At 36.0% G+C, this 25103-nt stretch overlaps 1 protein-coding gene and 1 pseudogene across 1 annotated transcript; one reads left to right on the forward strand and one right to left on the reverse strand.

Moving 5' to 3' along the window:
- Positions 1-1079: 1079 nt before the first annotated feature.
- The window catches only part of LOC121240786, a 67921-nt pseudogene continuing 43897 nt past the window's right edge, over positions 1080-25103 (forward strand).
- On the reverse strand, positions 7314-10246 carry LOC121240705 (pentatricopeptide repeat-containing protein At3g20730-like). The gene is given in 4 exon segments (XM_041138214.1): positions 7314-8505; positions 9603-9805; positions 9807-10078; positions 10080-10246. Coding segments are annotated over 4 exon segments (1677 nt in total). The 5' UTR covers positions 10188-10246; the 3' UTR covers positions 7314-7411.

The raw sequence follows: 25103 nt of genomic DNA on the forward strand, positions 1-25103 counted from the left end.
ATGAAATTTGTAAGTTGAAATAATTTTTAAAAATTTTGTGTGTTTATATTGGAAGTGAGATGAAATGATTTTAAATTGTTGAAGAGGAGATAGATGTCCGTTTCACAAATTATTACATAATATCTATAATAATTTTATTTTATTTATAAATATATTTAGAAATAAATAATAATTTTTAAATTACATTTCTAAAACATAATATTATTGGATGATAATATATACATAAAATCAAATTATAAAAAAGAATGTAGAAATAAAATTATAAAAATACAACTTAATATATGTTTTAGATTTAATGTTTCATGAAATAATATTCATCTATTATTATTTTTGTAGTAAAATATTTAGAGTTTATTTTCTTCATAGAAACTATCAAGAGATATTTTAGAATGTCATCTTTTATTTAGTATGGAAGCTACTTTATCAGATTTCATATAAAATCTAGATATTTTCGTATCGCATTAAACATATAATGCTATAATTGAAAGTTTAAATAAGTTATTTTATATAATGCTATAATTGAAAGTTTAAATAAATTATTTTATTACTCAATGAAGTGTAGATGATAAAATCTCGCAACTATTTTTCATATAGATCATTAACCTTAAATATTTTTTCTTGTATTTTCATTTTAGATTCCATATTAAGAAGCTAAATATTGTATAACAAAAAAAATTTGGAATCCCTATTATTTCTTCTAAACTTAGTTTTAAGTTTAATTTTGAAGAATCCACATCCTTGAAAATAAATAATATATAGAAATTAAATAGAATTTTGGGACTATAAGAAAAAAAAACTAGAGAGAGACATTTTTAGATATATTAAAATTTTAGACGGTATATGGAAATTACAATTTTTTTGGTTGGGGGTTTTTCCAATGCGCGCGAGGGGGGGGGGGGATGACTATCAAATAAGAAAGACATAACAAAAAATTAGTAGATCCAGAATGGGAAATCCATTCTTAGACTAGACAAAATTACTAATTTGATTGAAAAAATTAGTAATGTTTAGACTAGACAAAGGACAAGGTTCCTTAATTAGTAGATCCAGAATCGGTCCGGCCATCTATGTATATGGACATGGACATAAATGGGAAATCTTTAAAACTCTTCTTCGATTGCAGATCCAGAATGGCATATTTCTTCCGACGCTTCTCTAACTTTCTGCACCTAAATCCATGGCCATCGCAAGCTTCTAGAAGTACTACTGATCCAGTCGGCGACATAGAAGCAGGAGTTGGCTTGGGGCCGGTTGAATCTGAGCGGCGCCGCAACATGGGCTGGGCAAAATTTATCCTTCCTTCTTGCTTAACCGCAGCTATTGGTTACACTTGTCTACGTTCAAGTTCACTCAAATTTTCCCACAGGCTTCCATTTTCTGAATATGGCAATATTACTTGCATTTGCTTCTTTTTTCGTTGCTTGGTTCATTAATCCCAAGAATATGGTAACAACTAAAGTTGTTGTCAATTGTGGCGTATTCTTCACATATACTGCATTTTTTATTGGGGTTACCATTCCAGTTCCATTTTCTCTCAAGATTATTGGATGGCTCGTTTATACCATATCGCTTATTGCAATTTTGTTCAGCTATAAAACGGAATTAGAAGGGAATTATATCATCAGACCTCCAAATACTAGTGGAGAAAACCTTCCCACCGCTCAATCTGTTAATATCTAAATAATAGACCTCCAATGATCAGAAGCTCTGGGTTCTTTGGCATGTACGAGTGAATCTTAGATGGGTTTAATCAGATGAGGCCTTTTGTAGTTTATATTTTATGAAATTTCCTACGTGTTTAATTTTAATTGGGGACTGTTATACTCGTAACTCTTCACTCCAACATAGTAAAAGGTTGGACGTATCGTCATGGTTTGATGTATGTATTACTGATGCCGAAATTCTCCTGAGCGACTTAGTACAAATCTGGGTTCTACAATATCCAAATTGCATTTATCTTTTGACAGATGCCAATACTTTTATGGTTAAGCAATCAGCGCCGATGATCTTGCATCATTACAAATCTTGTATTTCTTGGTAATGGGAAAAAATTACTCCTCCCGCTGCGTTGGTTTTTTTTTACTTAAATGATTAAGTAATTATTTTTTATTAATATTGTAACTTTTTATTTTAAAAAATATTTAAAAATTTTAAAAAAATTCAAGTAAAAAAAAAACAAATAGCAAAAACTCCAGCCGTGGGAGTAGAGCCACCCAAAATTATCTAGTGTGGTATTCCAAACATATAACATTTTAAAAAAGAGTCGAGTTATGAATAATCCGTTCTATTTAATTGGCTGTCATTTTCAAGTTTTTATTATTATTATTATTATTTTTTTAATATATTTAAATATTTTAAAAAAAATGCAAAAATATTTTAATATATTTAAAATTATTTTTTTAATTATTAAATAAAAAAAAAATCTGTCGAACAGTCAAATAAAGCGGTACATTAAAAAGGTAAAATAGTTTTATTCTTTCAAAAATCATCTCATTTCAATAATTTTATTATTATTTCACCTTAACTTATCTCTGGATCCAACACAATACAATGGCCCCGGCGCTTTAGCGTTATTCTACTCGAACTAGTTGAATTAGAACCCTAGATCAGAACGGTGTCACAAACCAAGACTCTCTTCTCGCCGAAATCACTCGAGGACACAGTTGGTAAGTCCACTTCTATCCTCCGTCATTTTTCCCCGTCCCTCTGCCGTGAATAATCAAACAGCCACAGAAGTCTTGACGAAGTGAAACCCGAGCCATCAGAGGGCTCCTCCTTTTTTCGGGACTGCCTCATTGAATGGAGGGTATGCCTTGCCTCTTTCTTCCCTCTTCTCTCTCTCTCTCTCTCTCTCTCTCTCTCTCTACTCCTCCTCCTCCTCCTCCTCCTCCCCCACTAATACCAAGTTTTCGTTTTTGATTGCATTATCACGTACAGGAATTGAATACTGCTGAGGATTTTATTTAATTTTATGTGGAAATAATGCCCTTGCTACAAACATTACCTTTGGTTCTATTGCACAAGGAATTAATGGTTTCGAAACTTCTCTCTTGTTTACATATGAAAGCAAGGCTCTCTGTGGAGCCTATTCTTAGGTATGTAAGCCTAATTCATAATCCCTTCTTTACTGATCTTTGGATATTTATGTGCGCTATAGGGTATGATAAACATCTATTGAAGCTTGTGTTGTTTTATTCTAATGCTTCTGTTTCAAAAAAAGTATTTTGTTTTTATTAGTAATTGAAAGTTTTATTGATAGTAACATTAGGCATGACCTGAGTCACAGGTCGTGTACAAGAGAAATACCTAGTTAGAGTTTGAAACCGATTGAAGGAAGTCATGGAGGCTTACGCCCAGAAAAAAATTCGTAAGCCTCCAGTAAAACAATTTTTATGCCCATATAGTATACTGTCGCTTGTGTTTCTCTATGGTCCTTTTTTTTTTTTTTACTTTTATGTGGGCACATTTTAATGGAAATCAATCAGTAATAAGTTGAATCTGGCTCAGTAGGTAGAGTATCTTGGTTATTAACTTGGGTTGTCCTCATACCAATAACATCATGTCAGGGAAAGTAATTAGAAGAGGGTCAGGAAATACTTTCTTTGATGAGGTTTTAGCAATCAATCCTATCAGTTTATGTAGGTATCTGAATATCGACTAACTTTTTGTTTCTGGCTACTAAGCCTGGTAAAAATATTTGCAAGCTGTAACTGATATAATAATAAATTGACATATCATGGTCATAGAATATCTGTAGAATATGTATAATTTGGGTGAAGAACCTTGTAAGGGATGAGAATATTTGTAGCGTTTTGCCTTAGTTCTATTTTGCTATAGCTTGAATCTAGGTGTACTCACTTGTATACATCTTGTGTACTTGGGTTATGCCTATTTACTTGGAATAAATTATATTATCACCAATAAAAAAAATATGTATAATTTGTATTTTGATTGTTCAAGAGCGACAATGAACTATAGAAGAGCGACAATGAACTATAGAAGAGCGACAATGAACTCGATGATTCTTCCACGTATCTTGTAACACAAAATCTTGTCTTCACTTTTTTGATGGCACAGAAGGAGTTATGGTATACCCTTGAACAGCATGAGCAAGTCCGTTTTCTTGAAGCTTTCCAACTGCTGGATTCAAGAAAGGGAAAAAGCGTGTTTTTGTCTCTTACATCTGGTGTAAGTTATCAAAAGGATCCTGGCCAATCCAATGATATCCGACATGCAATTGTTTCTTATTTGCTCAAAAGAATGGGAAAGATTGCCCTTCAGATGGAGGCTGTTCAGGTTTGTTTTCCAGAGGTGGTAGCATAAGTTTGTTAGGCTTGTTGAAGATATTCTTAGAAAATTCCTTAACGATTCAAATGCCTTTTCAGAAACATTTCACTCTTGAGATACATGCTACTAATGATATTTTAATTGTTTTATGCAGATGAAAATTATATTCAATTGTTTTTCAAAAATATCATCACAAATCAGTCGGGACGATTGCCTACATTATGTACCTGAAATCCTACTGCCCCTATATAAAGTTTGTGAAGGATTTTCTGGGAAAGTGATCCTTGGTGAGTTTGGTTTCCACACTATAACAGTCGATTAATTTCAAGAATCCTTTTTCCGTCTTTCCTCGTGCTTTTCTGTTGGTGAGGTAATATGGTCGAGATTATTGGAATTGCATGAATTTTCATTCATAATGTAATATTATAGCAATTAAGTTTTCCCTATAGCGGATAGATAGCTTGCTGAATCTCATGACCCTAAATTAATGATTTTCTCATGCAATCTGTTGAGTTTGTATGTAACGGGCATTAACTTGTCCTGCAGATGACATAAAGCAATTGGCAGAAGAAGTTCGTGAAACAATAAAGAATACTATAGGCATCCAAAACTTCGTACAAGTGTACAGCGAGATCAGGAAGAATCTCAAGGTGAAACGGGACAAGAGAAAACAGGAAGAAAAGGTAATGGCTGTTGTCAATACAATGCGCAATGCCAAGAGGAAGTTAAGGATTGCTGCTAAGCATCGTGCCAACAAGAAAAGGAAGATAATGACAATGAAAATGGGGAGATGGGTTCACCAGAAACAAAGGATGATGTAATATATAATATAATATAATATAATAGTATCACATATGCTTCACAAGAAAAATGTATGTATATATCCTGCATCAATTGAAATTACTTTTTCAAGCAATTGAGACTATCCATCTGTGTACACCGATAATATGCGGAGTGCTGCTCGCTTGCTCCCTCTCTTTCCTGATTAGATGATATAAGATGAGATGAGAAGAATGATTTAGATGACACTATCAGAAAAACAAAAGTTGAAAGTTGAATAAAATATTGTTATCATATGTTTTTTTTAATATTATTTTTAATTTAGAATTTGAAAAAGTTGAATTATTTTATTTTTTTGTATTAGAATTTGAGAAAATTGTAATGATTAGATGACATGAGATGAGATGAAAAGAATGCCTTAGATGACACTATCAGAAAAACATGTTTTTAGATGATCAGAACGTGGTCTCCCTAAGCGTCTAAAGCTTGATTGAGGCTCCTACTTACCTTTATTCCAATAGATCAGGGCAGTTAGGATTCGTTTTGCGCTTGAGATATTTTTCTTCCATCGGGAAGCATTCTTCTCTCTTACCTCAATCTATGCCCTCTCCTATATATTTTGGTATTGTTTCCTGAAATATCTTTAACAATATGCATCACATTCATCATTAATTGATATTAATACTCTTGAGTGCTTCATTATCCAATAATCATTTGAATTGTTTACCCATTATTAATGATGCTCCTGTCACTATATCATTCTTGAGTATTGCTTTGTTCAGTTGTTTGGTTCATTTCAGCTATAGATATTAGATATATCAGTTTATCTGAGCTACTTCGTCTATATAGAAAAGTCTGTCTGACCCTGTAAGGCTCAGGTACCCTCCTAAGAATCAAACGAGAATAAGTTTTAATGACAATTATTGGCTTAGTACAACAATCTTTTGGCTCACAAAGAATCATTTTTGATCGGCTGCATTATTCAATTCCCAGCTACCAATCTGACAGTTGGGGTAATGGTTCCAAATGCCTTGATGTTCCTTGCTTGGATCCACTGCCCTCATCTGAAAAAAAGACTGCCGCAACATCTCAGTTAGAAGTAAACCCAGTTTTAGTATACACGGAAATAAAATGCCAAAAAAATTCTTGCAAAACTTATTATGCCCTTTTTTTATAGATTTACCAACTTTATTTCCATATATTGCATATTACTGACCGTGTCAGACCCGTTATAGGAATGCTGAAGCTAAATGTTGCTTTGGTGCTTGACAAGATATCACCCAGTGACTCCTATATACACATGTGAACAGATAAATTATGAATACATTAAAGCTGTTGAGATTAAGCAACCAACATTGGTAATAAAGGAAAAATCTTGAGCACACCCATATCCACAATAAAGGTTCGATATATCCAGAGAGATGGTGCACTCATTTGCAGTGGAAGCATGACAAAATATGCATTCAATATCTAATGGTTGAGGAAAAGAACAGAACCAATTGACTGAAATCAGAAAAACAAATCCGATAAAGCTAAAGAATCAGTGCGGCGTTTAGTAGAACTTACCATGTTAGTTCACAGAGGAGAGAAGACTCAGATAGAAGAGAAGTTAGCATCAATAGACAGCAGTCACAGCACGATAACTCAAAGGATCTGCAAAAGGGATGTAAACAGTGTAAAATCCCAGCCTGCATAAGAACTAAACTCTAAACTCCTCAACTATAACGGGAACCAGTAGTTGAGGCACTGAAGATGGGGAACTCCAACCTGTGAGATTTTATGCCGCATCTAGACACCAAATGGATTTCAAGAGATAAATATGATATGCTCAAGCTTTGGACTTGCTCAAAAGCTCCAAGCTTCTTTGCTTTCACATATTTTCCACGATATGATTTATACTTCAGGCATAAGTATGGATAACAAAAAGCTTTAAGGCTCATATTTCAAATACTCATATGAAGCCATTTAAGCTTTGAACACTCTTTTTACTCATTTGGAGCATGACATCAGGAACAATCCTGCATAAACTTAACGGCTCAGATTTTATATATGCATAAAAACTGAGACTTTTTAGTGCTTCAAAACCCCTTTCACTCATTTGGAGTAAGATATCAAGATGAAATCATACATACAAACTTAGACGTAAAAAGTCCTAGTAAGTACCTGAATGTTGACGAAAAGACTGTGAACTGAGAATGCATCAATGGACCAAAAGTCTGTGTGCTTGAGCATTCTCCCCTTACTCCTTTATGGCCTCAACATATGAAGCATCTGTTCTGCATGGTAAAGGTTTCAGTATCTCCCTATCTCCCCAAGGGCAATAAAATGAGATAGTTCTCCACTTTCAACTATGCTTCAAAAGTGCAATTTCCTTCTTTGTAGCTTGTAAAAGACTGTATCCGGGATCTTTCTTTAAACCTCTATCTTTTACCAAATTCCACATCTTGGAAGCATTGTTCCATTGGCCGCACACAGCATATAAGCTAGCTAAAACAACATAGTTAACTGAATTCTTGGGATCCATTTTGAAAAGATTAATGGATGCTATTTCCCCAATTGATAAATTATAATAGGTGCTAGATGCCCCAAGAATGGCACCCCAAATCGAAGCATTAGGTTTGATTTTCGTCTCACATATCAAATTATAGGCTTCTTCTAACTGGCCTCCACGTGCAAAGAGATCTATTATACAAGAGAGATGCTCCGCTTTAGGCAAAATGTTGTACTTTTTTACCATACTATTAAAGCATTCTGATCCTTCGCCAGTCAATCCACTATGGCTACAAGCAAAGAGAAGAGTCAAGAATGTAACATCATTCGGCCTTAACCCTTCATGTTCCATCTTCTTATAAAGTGCAAATGCTTTATGTCCAAAGCCATGTTTCCCATATCCGGCAATCAGTGATGTCCATGAAATCACATTTTTCTCCTCCATCTCATCAAAAGCATGCTTCGCATCTTCAATTCCTCCACATTTTGCATACATATCAACAAGGGCATTGGCCATGGCCACATCATAACAGGATTGAACTTTTGAAACAACAGCATGGACTTGTCTTCCAAAGCTTAGTGATGATATATTTGCACATATATTAAGCATGGAGCAAAATATAACTTCATCCATTTCAATGTGCATTTGAATTACTTCCCTGAAGAGTCTCAGGGCATCTCCGCTATGGTTAGCTTCATGTGCAAATCCAACTATCAGTGAAGTACAAGATATAATATCTTTAGTTGGCAAACTCTTGTATAAGTGATAAGCACTTCCTACTCTTCCACATATTGCATAAGCACCAATCAATGATCCAATCAAAGCATTTTGTGATCCAAAACCCAAATGGATAATTAACCCATGTGTCTGGTTGATCTTCATGAGACTACTATGAGTAGCACAGGCTCTCAAGACGCTTCCCAAGGTGAAGCCATCAGGAATCAGTCCTATTAAGATTTAATATTGAAACATCGAATAAAGGTATCAAAACCTACAACAGAAGATTACAAAAAAGCATACAGAAAAGAAAATTCTTCCTAGTAACTTTAAAAGAAAGAGGAATACTGTTGATCAGGATATTGTCCAAATACCATTAAGAGAGTATGTAGTGATTAAACTATAGATCAAGTGCTCTAGAATTGTCTAAATTCCATGCATGTCGATGGCATCATTCAGCAGAGGGCTTTTGTTTTTTTTAAATAGGTACTAAAGATACTAACCAATTGATAGACTATTTCACTAAAGGATATTTTTGTAGGAACACAATATGGAGCAGAATTAGATTACGAAGAGAATATGCCAGAAGATAGAGTAGCAATTCTTAAAACAATAAAGCAGAAAAAGACAACACTCAACAATTTTACACGATCGTTCCTCAATTGGTGAACACCCCCCCCCCCCCCCCCCCCAACAAAACAAATACAAAAATTATGGGCTTAATTAAGTTAAAAGAGAGAAAGGAAAAAGAAAACAAGTGAATGCCCTTTCTCTACCCAAGTTGTATAGATACCAAAAAGGGGAATTTTTTTTTTTTTTTTTTTACCACTAACATGAATGCAAGCAAGTGTTGGGACTTTCAAAGATGAGAGAGAGAGAGAGAGAGAGAGAGATGGATTTTCTGTACACTATATGTCTTCCTGAATGTATTTTGCTTCTTCCTCAAAACAGAAACCAAGGGTATATTGACCATCAACTCAAGTCTATTCAATTAAGTTTCTTGTTCTTTTTAATATTTTGATTTACACTCAACAATGTATTTCTTAGAAATTGTATGGTTCATTTGAATTTAATCAAGATATCTCTTCAAAAAATTCATTTCAACTAGTCTCCATCAGACATTCGTTTTTCCAAACAAACTATCTACGTTATAATGTTCTTGATCAGATCCAACGCAACCAAAAATAAAGACAATCACTAGAGTGTTATGATATATGTCTGCTTCAGAAAATAAGAATAAATGCATGCAGTCTCAGCATCACAAAGACAGAGAAGAATACAATTAGAAGAAAAATGAAATCTAGAAGTTTAGTGGAAAATGCTACACCTTCTCTCATCACTGAACGAAACATTTGAAATGACTCATCGGCAAACCCCTGAACAGCATATCCACCTATCATTGCATTCCAAGAAACTATATCCCTCTCTGCCATCATTTCGAAGCACTTGCAAGCGTCTTCCATTTCCCCACATTTTGAGTGCAAGTCAACCAATGCACTCTGCACAAACAAATTGTGCACAAACGTACTCGTGTATGCAGCCATGTACTTGCATCCCCACCTCCAAACACCTCATACTAGTACACGCCTTCAACACACTCGCATAGGTAAACTGGTTGGCCTTGACACCCACCCCACGCATTGCCGAAAACATCATCAAAGCATTTTCATAATACCCATTTTGTGTAAACCCAGAAATCATAGCAGTCCAGGACACTAAATTTCTGTCACGCATTTTATCGAACAAGTTACGAGCTGTGTTCATGTGGCCAAATTTCGAATAGAATATTATCAGTTTTGTATTTTAAGTGTACATTTGAATCAAACCCACTTGTTATTAGTTGGTTATGAATCAAACGACCGCATCTTTCAGCCTTTGCGTCCATGCAAACCTGCAACATCTTCATGTACATAGAATAGTCTAAACGAGAAAACGGGATTGACAAAATGGGTTTTAGAGTTTCATGCAATTTTGCCAGAAAAGCACCTAAATAGGGAATAGGAATGAATGATAAGATACTGCCAGAGGCCCAGAAGAGAAGACTCGTAGCAAGCTGGAGGGAAGTGCAGTTAAGAGTACACGTGGGAGCTGTAGTCGAGAGGTACTCAAGACCCAAATGGTGTCGTCGTTGCTAGTGTTAATAGTTGTGGTTGCTAGTGTTAAACGGTGTCGTTTGGTTATCAATTCTCGAGGCGAACAGACTTTCCTTAGAAAATCTCTTACATAATAGAATAAATTTTCCCAACCTCCTAAAACTCCACACTCTATATTATTTTTAATTTTTATTATTTTCTTCTTTTATTAAATATTTATTATATGAATAATAAATAAAAAATTTGAAATAATTTAAAAAGAATAAACTCAAAAAAAAAATCAAAAAATATTAAAAATATTAAAAATTAAAAAAAAATATAGAGTGTGAAGTGTGGTGGAGATTGTGTAGTAAAAATTTACATAATATTAGGACTGAGTTCGGAGTTCGGATCTGTCAGATTCGGAGCGACGATTTTCCTCCGATTCTTAGGAGGTCGAAAATGACTACTTCAGTCTTACTAAATTTTACTAATCTTTTAAAAATTTCTTACATCTCATTTTCTATAAATTCTCTATTCTTTTTTTATTATTTTTTTCACACTTTCATTTACAATTTTAACTACTACCTATTTTATATTTTTTCTAGATAAGTAATATTAACTTCTACATAAATTTAATTATTGAACACGAAACTGATTTTTTATCCTGGTACGAGAATAGTGACAAAATTATTACGATTTTAAAAATAATTAATATTCACTTTTTCAAAGGGTATTTTATTTGTAACCGATAAATAAATGACAAGAATTACAATGGTATAAATAATAATAATAATGATATTGTATTTATAACAAATAAATATCAACATACAAGTACTATTATTGCCGATTCACACAAAATCAAAACACAAATTGCATCTGCCGTGAATGAAACAATGTTATAATTACATACATTGAAAGTGCCCATACACCAACCCAAAAGTTTATTACATGTCAACATAAGATTGCTTAGAATTTTCCAAAACAAATAACCACGCCATCTGGGTTAGGATTACCCGCTATATTGATCGAACTCCATTAACACTTGTGGCTTAACCCTCTCCCAAATACAAATCACAACCATCATCATAGTATTACAGTGTAAAAACAGCACCCTCGGTTGCAATTTCAGTGCAAAAATAGCAAACCAATACCAATTTATGTGCAAAAATAACACCATTGAATATCAATTTTAGTGCAAAAATAGCACACCAACAGTACAAAAAAGCACCGTGGAATAGCACTAGACATGCAAAAATAGTTTTGGCAATAGCATTACACATGCAAAAAAGCACAGCAGTAGCTAATCTCAATTCAATAACACAGGTTTGTAAATTTCTCAAAAAATCTGAAAACAACACAGGCAAGAACATATCAGTGCACCAAATAGACAAAATCACAGCAATAACAAATCTCAATCCAATAACAAAGACTTGTAAAAAGCTAGGGGGTTTTCAAGCAAGCAATTCATTGCACCAAATAGTCCCAAAACAGTGCATAGAAAATCCCAATCTCTGAGCACATGTATGTAAATTGCAAGAAAAATATGAAAAAAAACATAAGCAAGAACAAATTAGTATGCCAAATTACCAAAATCACAGCAATATTAAGTCATAATCCAACAATAGAGGCTTGTAAAAAGCTAGGGTTTTTTTTTTTTTTTTTTTGGAGCAAGCAATTCAGTACACCAAATAGCTCCAAATTAGTGCATAGAAAATCTCAACCTCTGAGCACATGTATGTAAATTGCAAAAGAGAATTAGTGCACCAAATTACCAAAATCACAGCAATAGCAAGTCCCAATCCAACAACAAGAACTTGTAAAAAGCTAGGATTTTTATTCGAGCAAGCAATTCAGTGCACCAAATAGCCTTAAATCAGTGCATAGCAAATCTCAATCTATGAACACATGTATGTAAATTGCAAGAAAAATCCGAAAAAAACATAAGCAAGAACAGATCTCAAAGCATACGGATGGGTAAGCAATTTCAGTGTTAGATTTTTGCTAGATAGAAGTAGGGTTGTGCAGAAAAGTGTAGAAAATGTTCCGTCTGATAGATCCGACCCGAGTCGTTCAAAAATACTGTTTGAACTAGTTTGCGGGTCGAACCCGTTAAATGTCGAAATGATCCGACTATTTCTTTTATTTCACACAATTCTTCTTCTTTTCTCCACACCCTAAAACCAACCCCCACCAATCTGGAGCAAAGTGCCGACACTGCAAGCAATCAAGACAACGAGAAATCGAGCATAAAATCAATAAATCAAGGGGTATGAAGCCGCGTATAGATTACCTTCCGCCGATTACTTTGGGAGCTTGATGACGTAAAATCAAGGTACGGATTGGCGAACGCAGCCGCTTAAATCAAGAGGTATGCATGTTTCTCGGTCGTCTTGGAGGTGGTTTTCCTGTGTCATGGACTCGCACTTTTTGACCCATCAAACTCGTTCGTGGACCAACGAGAAACACTTGCGGTTCTTCAACACCATGGAGGCCTCGTTTATGCTTGCAGTGTATGATCCTCTCCACCTGGACCGTCACTTGCTGGACAGCTCGGAGTCAACCTTAGATTTGAAGACGCATAGAAGAGAAAAACACGCCCCAGGTAAAATTAATATAAATTACTGTTTTGATCTCCGAGTGGAGCACATGCAATCTCTTGATCTTGTTAATGGGCTTTTCATATGGTCATGGTGGAGGTAACGAATCGGAGTTTTGTTGCCTTTTTGGACTTAGATATTAGCTATGGAGGTTTTGCTTTCGAGTGGGTTGGAGTTGAAGAGGATCAGTTTGACAGTCAAAAATGGTTTCTGTAGAATTTGAAAAGAAACGGGTTGGCCCGACTCATGTCGGGTCGGGTCGGTTTGTGTATCCTGTGAATCGGTTCGGGTCGGGCCCAAACACAGCACAGGTTGCTCGAGTTGCAGGCCTAGAGAGAAGGATGGAGTCCAACCATGGAGGATCCCAAAAATGAAATGCGATAGAGAAGCTCAATGACCAGCCATGGAGGATCCCGATTCTCACAAAGTCTAGCCATGGAGGAAGTTGAACAGATCAATATGTGCGAGAAAGAATGGGGGAATCCAGCCATGTAGGAAACCGAGAGGGGATGAGGACTTGCATTGATTTTTTATGGAAGGGCTGTCGTCTATAGTGGTTGCGATGCGAGGGAGGGGCGAAAACGACAAGGGCACCTAATGGTCAAAGAGAAGGAGATGCGAGAGCAACGTCGGGGAAAGCACGGAATCAGATTTGGAGATGTACAATGGATCCCCAAATATGGGGAACCGCTGTAGCATTCGAATAGTTGATCCCCATTTTAAGGATTCTGCTGGAGGAGGGTTTTGGGGTGAAAACCCTAAACTTTCCCCCAAAATATAGGGGAAAACATGATTTGAGATACCGAATATGAATGCTCTTCGGGAGGGAAATATATAGGCAACAGAAAGGAGAAAAGATGTATGATTTTGCTTGTAACGAATTTGGGACTCTGGAGGCAGATTACCTCGAATAATCTAATGAGTTTATGAATATCATTGTTCATCTTCTATCAATTGCACTTTCACCTTTATTTTCATTGAGTGATAGTTTCATTTCTCACTGTTGGTATTGAGATTCATTTCATTTTGGCATCAGAGCAGTCGATTCTAATGGCAGATGAAACTTGGTTCAAGCGATAACAGGACGCAATGTAGAAGCAAGTGGAAGCTCATGAAGAAAAAATTTCTTGAAATCAAGGAATGACTAGACCAATTAGCTAACAAGATGAGAATTATTATAGGGAATCAGAATGCAGTGGCTAACATAGAGAGGCAATGGGAGCACGAACAGGAGGGCCAAGATCAATAGAGGGGTCTCAAAAGAGGTGTGAGGTTGGATTTTGCTCACTTTGATGGGGAGAATCTCGCGGGATGGTTATCCAAGGCCATTCAATACTTCAAGTTTCACCAGACCCCACCGGCACAAAGGTTGTTGATGGCCTCTTATCACATGGAGGCTAAAGCCCTAGTGTGGAATCAATACACGACAAAGAGGGGAATGCTCAATAGCTGGGAGACTTTTTCCCGAGCTATGTTGATAAGATTTGAACCTACTGCATACGATGATTCAATGGAGGCCCTCACTAGACTTAAACTAACCACCTATGTTTCAGCTTACAAGTCTCAGCTTGAGTATCTTTTCAATCAACTCAGAGGTTTGTCTGATACACATAAGTTGAGTTGCTTCCTTAGTGGATTAAAAAATGAGATAAGATTGCCTATTAGAATGTTAAATCCTATAAACTTGAATGCTATGTTTGAGGTAGCAAAGATACATGAAGAATACCTATTGAGTGCTAGAAGATCTCTCAAAAACTTAGAAGATAAGAACAGTATGTTAATAGTAAAAAATAAATGGAACTGGGAAGGATCCAATAAGGGAATAAGGCCAGCATCATCTTCTAGAAGCATATCATCGGCGCAGATGGATGAAAAGAGAATGAAGGGTTTATGTTACCAATGTGATGAGAAGAAGAACCCGATGCATAAATGCAAAAATCCCTGAATTTCTATGTTGCAAGGTATGAAGGAATTAGCATGTAATTCAGGAGATGAGGAAGGGGGAGGCCTGAAGAAGGGGAAAAACAATCATGATCTACAAACAAGGAGTCTGGTCCTGAGATATCGATTCATGTCATGACTAGAACACCAAATTCTAATACAATGAAGCTGTTGGGACAAATAAAAGATGAGATAATAGTGATCCTGATGGACTCAAGGAGTACCCACAACTTCCTAGATGCATCTCTTGTACAGAAGTTCAAGGTGCCAATTAACTTGACAGCTTAACTCTCAGTTCGTGTGGCTAATGGTGAGATGATCAAAAGTGCGAGGTTGTGCAAGGATGGAAGCCTCAAGGTTCAATGTTATTCATTCTTAAGTTCACGTTTTGTTTTGAATCTTGGCGGGTGTGATGTAGTGTTATGGGTGCACTAGCTCAAGACCTTGGGTCCAATAGTATGGAATTTTGCAAAATTGTTTATGGAATTCATGTTTGAAGGAATGAATATTATGCTGATGGGGTTGAATTTGAAGGAATGGTCATGGGATGGTGGCAAGAATTCAGCGTTGACGTCTGTAAGTAAAGGAAAATGATTGCTAATACAGTTAAATTCAATGGAAGAAAAGCCACTAGAGGGTGAACAACCATGGGACTTAGCTCAATTGCTGAAACAATTTCGAAAGGTATTTACAGAACCAAAGGGATTGCCACCTTTTAGAACAAACCACATAATTGTGTTGAAAGAAGGGACATCTCCACTCTCTAATAGACTCTATTGTTACCCCTATTATCAAAAGGCTAAGATCAAGAGAATAGTAAAAGAATTGTAGGATTTAGATGTGATCAGACCAAGTTCTAGCCCATTTTCTTCACCTGTCTTGTTGGTTCACAAGGATGATGGCAATCAGAGGCTTTGTGTTGATTATAGGACCTTGAATCAACATACCATCAAAGACAAATTCTCCATTCTAGTAATTGATGAGCTATTGGATGAGTTTTGTGGGGCGAGGTGTTCTCTAAGTTGGATCTAAGATCAAGGTATCATCAAATAAGGGTGGTTAAGGAGGACATTCCTAATACTGCCTTTTGTACATATAAAGGGCATTACAAGTAGGGGTGTAAATTTAAATCGAAAAACCAGTCCGAACTGGACCGGTTGGATTGGTTTTGAACCGGAACCGGTTCTTGAATTATGCAAACCAACAGGAACAGGTCCGGTTTCGGTTCTACGATTTTCGGGACTGGACCGGACCGGTTGGGGTTAAAAAATATAAAAATTAATATTTTATATATAAGTTTTATATATAATATATAATTATATGTGAAATTTTTATATATAATATATAATTATATATCATATATGAAATAATTTGATATTATAATTTATAAATTATAACATAAAATATTAATCTTAAATATGAACATTTGTAATTTGTTTGATTATATGTTATTAATATAATTATATATAAGATAATGTTATTCTAATTTATAAAATAAAAGTTTAATCTTAAAGATGAAAATTTAATTGATCATATGCTTTAAACATAAAATATATATATTAAATTATATTATATATAGTCTAATATATTATATAGCTATACTAATATATAACTATACTAATAGTATAATATTAATACTATTATATAGTCTAATATATTATATTGTTATACTAATATATAAGTTTATAACTAATACTAATATTTTTACAAAAATAGATTTTTTTACAAAAACAGATTTTTTTAGTAGTGCAGATTTTGTAATATGAACAAATTTTTAGAATAAATTTTTTGAAGCAGTTTTTTTTATTAACAGATTTTTATTTTTTAATGACAAACTTACATTTTAAAAAACCGGACCGGACCAGACCAGACCAGAAACCGGTAAAATCGGAGATACCAATTTAAGAGGTTAACCGGTGTGTAACTGGTTTTGAAAAATACAAAAGCGGTACATACCGGTTCGATCCTAAATTTTGTCTAAAACTGGACCAGAATAGACCGGTTACACCCCTAATTACAAGTTCTTGGTAATTACAAGTTGGGATTCGTTTTGTGCTTGAGATATTTTCTTCCATCGGGAAGCATTCTTCTCTCTTCGCTCAGTCAATGCCCACTCCTTAGTGACCCAATACAGTCGATACTATCTTATTTTGATATGCTTGTGTTTGATACTATCTTGAACAACTGATGCTTTGTTTCCGTATATGCTTTCGTTTTCTTTTTCCTAAATTGCTTTGCTTTGCTTTGTCTTACTCTCAATTGCGTGAAGAGGGATTTCACAATGTGCAACTGCTGACACGTTTCATGTTATTTTGGAACTAATTGTTGATAATTCCTTATTTCGTCTCCTATATATTTTGGTATTGTTTCCTGAAATATCTTTAACAATATGCATCACATTCATCATTAATTGATATTAATACTCTTGGGTCCTCAGTGCTTGCTCCATTATCTGATAATCATTTGAACTGTTTACCCATTAATGGTATATGATGCTCCTGTCACTGTCATTCTTGAGCATTGCTTTGTTCAGTTGTTTAGTTCATTTCAGCTATAGATATATCATTTTATCTGAGCCACTTTGGCTATATAAAAAAGTCGGTCTGATCCTATAAGGTTTAGGGACCCTCCTCAGAATCGAACGAGAATTAAGTTTTAATGAGAATTGTTGGCTTAGTACAACCATATTTTGGCTCACAAAGAATGATTTTTGATCGGCTGCATTATTCAAATCCCAGCTACCAATCTGACAGTTGGGGTAACGGTTCCAAATGCCTGGATGTTCCTTGCTTGGATCCACTGTCCACATCTGAATAAAGGACTGCCGCAACTGCTCAGTTAGAAGTAAACCCAAGTTTTAGTATACATGGAAATAAAATGTCATAAAATTTTCTAGCAAAACTTATTATGCCCTTTTTTGATAGATTTACCAACTTTATTTCCATAAATTGCATATTACTGACCTTGTTAGAGTCTCGGACCCGTTATAGGAATTCTGAAGCTGTTGGAAATATTTTCAAAATAATATATATATAATATTTATTATTAATAATATTTTTGGGTTATTTTGGAAGTTGTGAATTAAATTGGAAAGAGAGAAGTTATGGAAAGGTGTAACGTTTATTATAGTTTGGGTCTACACTCACGCCATGCATTTGATTGGCCTAGTGGTATTGTAGCTTCTTATGTAATGGCGCCATGGGATGGGTTCGAGCACACCTCTTCATTATCTTGCTGATTTATGAAGAGGCATGCAACGCATGGGCTCAAGGGCGCGACGCACTGCATGCGGGCATGCACGAGGCGTAGCAACCCATCAGGAGGGGCTCCATGCGCAAGGCGCTGCGATGCTTAGAAAAAACAAATTTTAATTTCCCAAGCGCACACGCGGTGATTCGAACTGGTGCCAACCAGTTGAAATGGAAGCCAGGCGACCATTGGACTAAGTCCAACTGTTGCGTCAAATGGCAACAGACATAGTATATGTACTTGTTCTGAACAGTTTTCAGGAATACAAAGAGTTATAACTTTTCGTTCACAACCTTTGGTTATCTATAAATAGACCCATTGGCCTGCCATTTGAAAATGACAGAATATAATTTCGAATTCTCTCTCTCTCCCAAGTTCTTCACTTCTTCATATTATTAAAACTTGTTAGAATCTGTTTGTTCTCGAGAGAACAGATTTCTAATTTCTTGGTTGAATAGCAAAATTTGAATGTATTCGGGATCTAATTTTGTGTGTGCATAACACAGTTAGACAAACAGACTTGTTCTGGGCTTTATTGTATCTTGGAGGTAAATTCGCTTGTAACCCGTGTGCATACTATTATTGGTGGGGGCGAATATTGTCTTAAGGAAAGCGACATTGTAACGCGCCTTGAAGCAAACTTTCTCTCACTATTGTCTGTTTTGCAGCCCGTTTATACCAACAATCTTAAGACAATATTTCATTACTAATGGCACATAGTTTGAGAGAGTTTGTTGCGGATTTTGTTAAACTCGAACGTTTTGATGGAGCCAATTTTCGACGCTGGCAAAAGAAGATGTACTTTCTCTTGGCTAGTCTTAAAGTGGTGTATGTTCTAACCACTCCTAGGCCGTCTGCAAATGAGGACGAGACAATTGCTCAAAGTCGGGCAAGAATCAAGTGGGAACAAGACGACTACATCTGCAAGGGTCACATCTGCAATGCAATGTATGACACATTGTTTGACGCGTACCAGAACAAAGCAACTGCCAAGGATCTGTGGGACGCACTTGAGGCTAAGTATCTTTTAGAAGATGCTACAAGCAAGAAATTTCTGGCTACCAAATTTTTCAGTTATAAAATGGTAGACTCTATTGTTGAACAATTCGATGAGATGATGCATATTCTTGATCAATTCACTCAACATAATATGAAGATGGATGATTCTATATCGGTTTCATCCATTATCGATAAACTTCCTCCATCATGGAAAGACTACAAAAGAAGTCTAAAGCATAGAAAGGAGGAAATGTCTCTCGAAGATCTAAGCTAACATCTTCGTATAGAAGAGGAAATAAGGCTCAGAGATGGTAAAGAAGAGCGTGACTCTTTGACCTCCAATATGCATATGGTAGAGGAAGGGTAGACTCACAAAATTGGACAACCCAAGAAATCTGGATATGAAAACCAGAAGAGAAAGAATGACTTTGGAAGAAAACAAAGTTACTTCCAAGGCAAGAATCAGAAGAAACTGAGTGTAAATTGCTTTCATTGTGGAAAGTCAGGCCATTACAAAAGAGATTGTCGTTTCCTTAAAAAGAAATAACAAAACTCTGACTCCAAAGAGAATTTTATGGCCATGATTTCTGAGGTCAATATTCTCGAAGGAGACAACTCTTGGTGGATTGACTCGGGAGCAACAAGACATGTTTGCAAAGACAAGAGTTTGTTTAAAAAGTATGAGTCAGAAGAAGGCAAAGACAAGAGTTTGTTATCTACATGGGAAATTCATTCACTGCTACAGTTAAAGGCAAAGGCACAATAGATTTGGAGTTCACCTCTGGAAAAGTGCTTACTCTCAGTGATGTATATCATGTACTAGAAGTTAGGAAAAATCTTGTATTTGGTAGTCTTCTGAATAAGTATGGGTTTAAATTAGTCTTTGAAGATAAATTTGTTCTGACCAAATGGGGTAATTTTGTGGGGAAGAGATATCTGAGTGAAGGCATGTTCAAACTCAATATTAATAATAAAGTGAATGTTTCTGGTTATATGATTGATTCATATTCTTTATGGCATTGTCGTTTAGGACATGTTCATGCTAGAAAGCTTGATGACATGGTTAATTTAGGTTTAATTCCTAAATATGCTAAAGATATGATAGATAAATGTAGAATATGCATGCAAACAAAAATTACAAGAAAACCTTTTTCTAGATTAGAAAGAACTTCATCTTTATTGCAATTAATACACAGTGATGTATGTGACATGCATAGCACGCCTACTAGAGGAGGTAAAAAATATTTTGTGACTTTTATAGACGATTTCTCTAGATATTGCTATGTTTATTTGATGCATTCAAAAGACCAAGTTTTGGATAATTTTAAGGCATATAAAAATGAAGCAGAAAATCAATGTGGTGTCAAGATAAAATGTCTTAGATCCGATAGAGGAGGTGAATATCACTTTCCTGCTTATTGTGAATATGTAGGCATTATTCATGAAACTACTATGGCTTACACTCCACAACAAAATGGAGTGGCAGAAAAGAAAAACAGAATTTTAGTAGAAATGGTTAATGCCATGCTTACTAATTCTGGTTTAAACAAAAGTTTTTGGGGAGAAGCTATGCTGACAGCATGCTATATTTTGAATAGAATACCCCACAAGAAAACTAAAGTTTCTCCATATGAATTATGAAAGAAAAGAAAACCAAACTTAAATCATTTTAAAGTTTGGGGTTGTCGAGCTATAGTTAGTGATAGGAACCAAGGTGGGCCTACTCTTAAAGATCCTTTGCAAGTTCCAGATGGGCCAATTACAAGATCAAGGGCCAAGAAGATCAATGAAGCAATGCAAGGATTGGTGCAATCCACTTGGGATGAAGCCAGTAAGAGCCCAACACTGAAGATGAGTCTGAAAGAAGAAGAACCAGCTTTGATCCACTTTATTCAAGCTGTGGGAAGACATGACTTAGAGATATGGCCGATTGTTATTGGAGGCTTCTAATTTGGTTAAATGATTTATTTTATTAGTTTAGAATAAGTGGGCTTGAAGATGCTTGGCTCACATGTTTTATTTCTTATGAACTATGTTTTTGGGAAGGCCTTGTATTTTGGCCAAGGACTTATTTGGAAAGTTACATTTTAGGAACTAGGGTTTCATCAATTTATTGTAGGGGTTACTGTAGCCGCGCATACTGTAGCCGGTACTGTTCATCAAGGGTAATTTTGGGTAAAAGGGGCTTTATTTTGGCTAGGGTTTTGATTAGGTTTGGATTTAAAAACTCTTTGTAGCCTCATTTGAGAGATTAGACAATATTGAATTTTGTTTGTGAGTTGAGTTTTCTCCTCTTGTTCTTGATTGAACTCTTGAACTTATCAAAGGTAAATCACAACCTTTGTGGCGTTCCTCCTTTGTAATCTGGGTTCTTGAGACGGGTTCTTTAACGGGTCTAGATTTTAATATAATTTAAGTTCTTGAAACGGGTTCTCATCGGGTCTAGATTCTTCATCCTTGACTTGATTTTTGGCTTTCTTGGGGAGTTTTCAAATTGATTGTGGGTTCAAGGGAATTCATTCCCAAGGGTTCATATCATTTAGTATCAGAGCAAGGTTTCCAATCAGGTCTTATTCTATCTTTTATTTCTTGCATATTTAATTATAGGGCTTCATTGTTCTAGGATTGATTACAAAAAAAAAAAATAGTGGTGGCTAGCAGATTTCTTCACTATTATTAGGGTTGCTGAAATTCATTGTTCTAGGGTTTGTGTTGGCTGAAATCTCTTGTTCTGGGGGCTGCCGTATATCACTTGTCCAAGGGTTTTTGAGTTATTGTTAGGGTTTTCTCAACTGCTTATTCTTGATTGTGATCAAATCAGTTGGTGAAATGAAAAGAAAAGAAAAGGGGTGATTCTAGTTGGTATCTTGTCTTATAGTTACTGTTTCATTCATATAATTTCCTTGATTCACGTACCATTTTTTTTCATTCCTTCCGTGTTTCTCTTGTTCTTGTTTCTTGGACCTAATTACTAGTTGGGATAAAACAAGGTTGCTTTGTCTTGATTGAGTCAATTAGTTCTTAAAGAACTTGAGTGGGAAAACTCTTGAGGTAAAAGACAAGAGAGTGTGAAACTATTATCGGAAAAAAAGCCAATTAAGAGTGAAACACGAGTGAAGTGTCATTATTCGAGTGTAAACACGTAAGGGAGTGTGTGAGGTTTACTTTTTTTTTGCCATTAACATTCTTTTGTGTAGCACCTGATAATGTCTCATCAGAGTAGCGCATCACCAATGGGGAGAACAGATAACTCATCCTTTGTATTGCAAGCCATGCAACAACAGTTTGAGCGGTTGAACTTGGTGTTGGGTGAAGTGAGGGATAGGATGGATCATCAAGAAGCATCGATTAGAAATCTACAAGGTAGGAGGGATAGGAGGCGACGTGAGCATAGAGTTGAAAATCAGTATGAGAATGAAGGAGATGGTGAGGAAGAGGAAGATTTAGCATCTGACGTTGGGTCGGGTAGAAATAGAGGAGTTAGGCATGAAAGAGGAGTTGAGGGGAATCTAAGGGGTCGGGATGGTGTAGATAGAGACCTTGGTAGCATCAAAATGAAAATACCATCTTTCAAAGGTAGAATTGACCCTGAGGTTTATCTAGAGTGGGAGAAAAAAATAGAGTTGGTGTTTGATTGCCATAATTACTCTGAGGAGAAGAAAGTGAAGTTGGCGGTAATTGAGTTCATTGATTATGCTATTATTTGGTGGGATCAATTAGTGACCAATAGAAGGAGGAATTATGAGAGGCCTATAGAGACATGGGGAGAGTTGAAAGCTCTCATGAGGCGGAGATTTGTTTCTAGCCATTACTATAGAGACCTTTACCAGAAATTACAAAATCTTACACAGGGGTCTAGGAGTGTGGAGGATTACCATAAGGAGATGGAGGTGGCGATGATTCGAGCTAATGTAGAGGAGGATCGAGAGGCCTCCATGGCTAGATTTTTGAGTGGGTTGAATAGGGACATAGCCAATGTAATTGAATTGCAGCATTATGTGGAGATAGAGGACATGGTGCACATGGCTATGAAGGTGGAGAGGCAATTAAAGAGAAAAGGGACAGCAAGGTACACTTCGGTTTCTAGCACTACTTGGAAATCAAAATGGGATAGGAATGATCCAGCTGAAGCAAAGAGAAAGACCGAACCACCTAAGGGAAAAGATGAGGGAACTAGCAACAAACCCAAGGTAGAATCCCAACTTTCACGGAATAGAGATATCAAATGTTTTAAGTGTTTAGGTTCAGGGCACATTGCTTCTCAATGTCCAAATAGGAGGGTGATTATTATGCGTGACAATGGAGAAGTGATGACTGAGAGTGAGGATGATAGTAATGAGGTGCCCGAGTTGGATGATGCTAGTGATGATGATGGAGTGGTATACCCTGTGACAGGTGAGTCTCTTGTTGCCAGGCGTGCTCTTAATGCACACATTAAGGTGGATGATGCAGAGCAACAGAGAGAGAACATTTTCCATACTATATGCCATGTCAACAATAAGGTATGTAGTATGATCATTGATGGAGGGAGTTGTACTAATGTGGCTAGCACTACTTTGGTTGAGAAATTGAATTTACCAACCTTAAAACACTTTAGACCATACAAATTGCAGTGGTTGAATGATTGTGGGGAGGTTAGGGTGGATAAACAAGTTTTAGTTACTTTTTCTTTTGGGAAGTATCAGGATGAGGTGCTTTGTGATGTTGTGCCTATGCATGCGGGCCATATTTTGTTGGGGAGGCCGTGGCAGTATGATAGGAGAGTGACACATGATGGGTTCAAGAACATGTACAGCTTTGAAAAGGAGGGCAAAACAATTAAGCTTGCTCCTTTAACTCCAAGCCAGGTCTATGAGGACCAACTGAAATTGAAAAGTGAGGTTGCTCAAAAAAGAAAGAGTGAAAATGAGAGTGATCAAAAGAGAAAGAGTGAAAATGAGAGTGATCAAAAAAGGAAGAGTGAAAAAGAGATTGAGCAAAAAAGAAAGAGTGAAAAAGAAAGTAGAGAGGTGGCTGAGAGTAAAGAAAAAAGAGTGGAGCCACGAAAGAAAAAAGAAAGAGAGTCTTCTGAGAGAAAAGGAAAGGCAAAAGTGAGTTTCTATGCAAGAGAGAGTGAGGTTAAGAGGGCTTTCTTTGCAGATCGCCCTATGATTTTTCTTGTCTATAAAGAGTCTTATCTTACTCTTGATGAAACTAACCAGTCTCTTCCTAGTTTGGTTGTTTCTTTGTTGCAGGAGTTTGATGATGTATTCCCGGAGGAGATGCCAAATGAGTTGCCACCCATTAGAGGCATTGAGCACCAAATTGATTTTGTGCCCGGGGCTGCTATTTCAAACCGACCAGCCTATAGGAGTAATCCAGAGGAGACAAAGGAGCTTCAGAGGCAAGTTGAGGATTTGATGAGCAATGGGTACGTGAGGGAGAGCATGAGCCCTTGTGCAGTACCAGTGCTTCTAGTGCCAAAGAAGGATGGGACGTGGAGGATGTGCATTGATTGTAGGGCGGTCAACAATATCACGGTAAAGTATCGCCATCTCATTCCTAGATTGGATGATATGCTTGATGAATTGCATGGCTCATGTATTTTCAGTAAAATTGATCTTAAAAGTGGGTACCATCAAATTAGAATGAAAGAGGGTGATGAATGGAAAACTACTTTTAAGACTAAGTATGGACTTTATGAATGGTTGGTTATGCCATTTGGACTTTCAAATGCACCCAGTACTTTCATGAGATTAATGAACCATGTCCTATGTGCATTCAGAGGCAAGTTTGTGGTTGTGTATTTTGATGATATCTTAGTGTACAACAAGAACTTAAATGAACATATTGAGCATTTGAGATATGTGTCTGATGTGTTGAGATGTGAAAAGTTGTATGCTAATTTCAAGAAATGTGCCTTTTGCATGGAAAAAGTTGTTTTTCTTGGTTATGTTGTTAGTACAAAGGGTATTGACGTGGATGAAG

This window comes from Juglans microcarpa x Juglans regia, chromosome 7S, assembly GCF_004785595.1.
Source record: "Juglans microcarpa x Juglans regia isolate MS1-56 chromosome 7S, Jm3101_v1.0, whole genome shotgun sequence".
NCBI classification, from domain to species: Eukaryota; Viridiplantae; Streptophyta; class Magnoliopsida; order Fagales; family Juglandaceae; genus Juglans; species Juglans microcarpa x Juglans regia.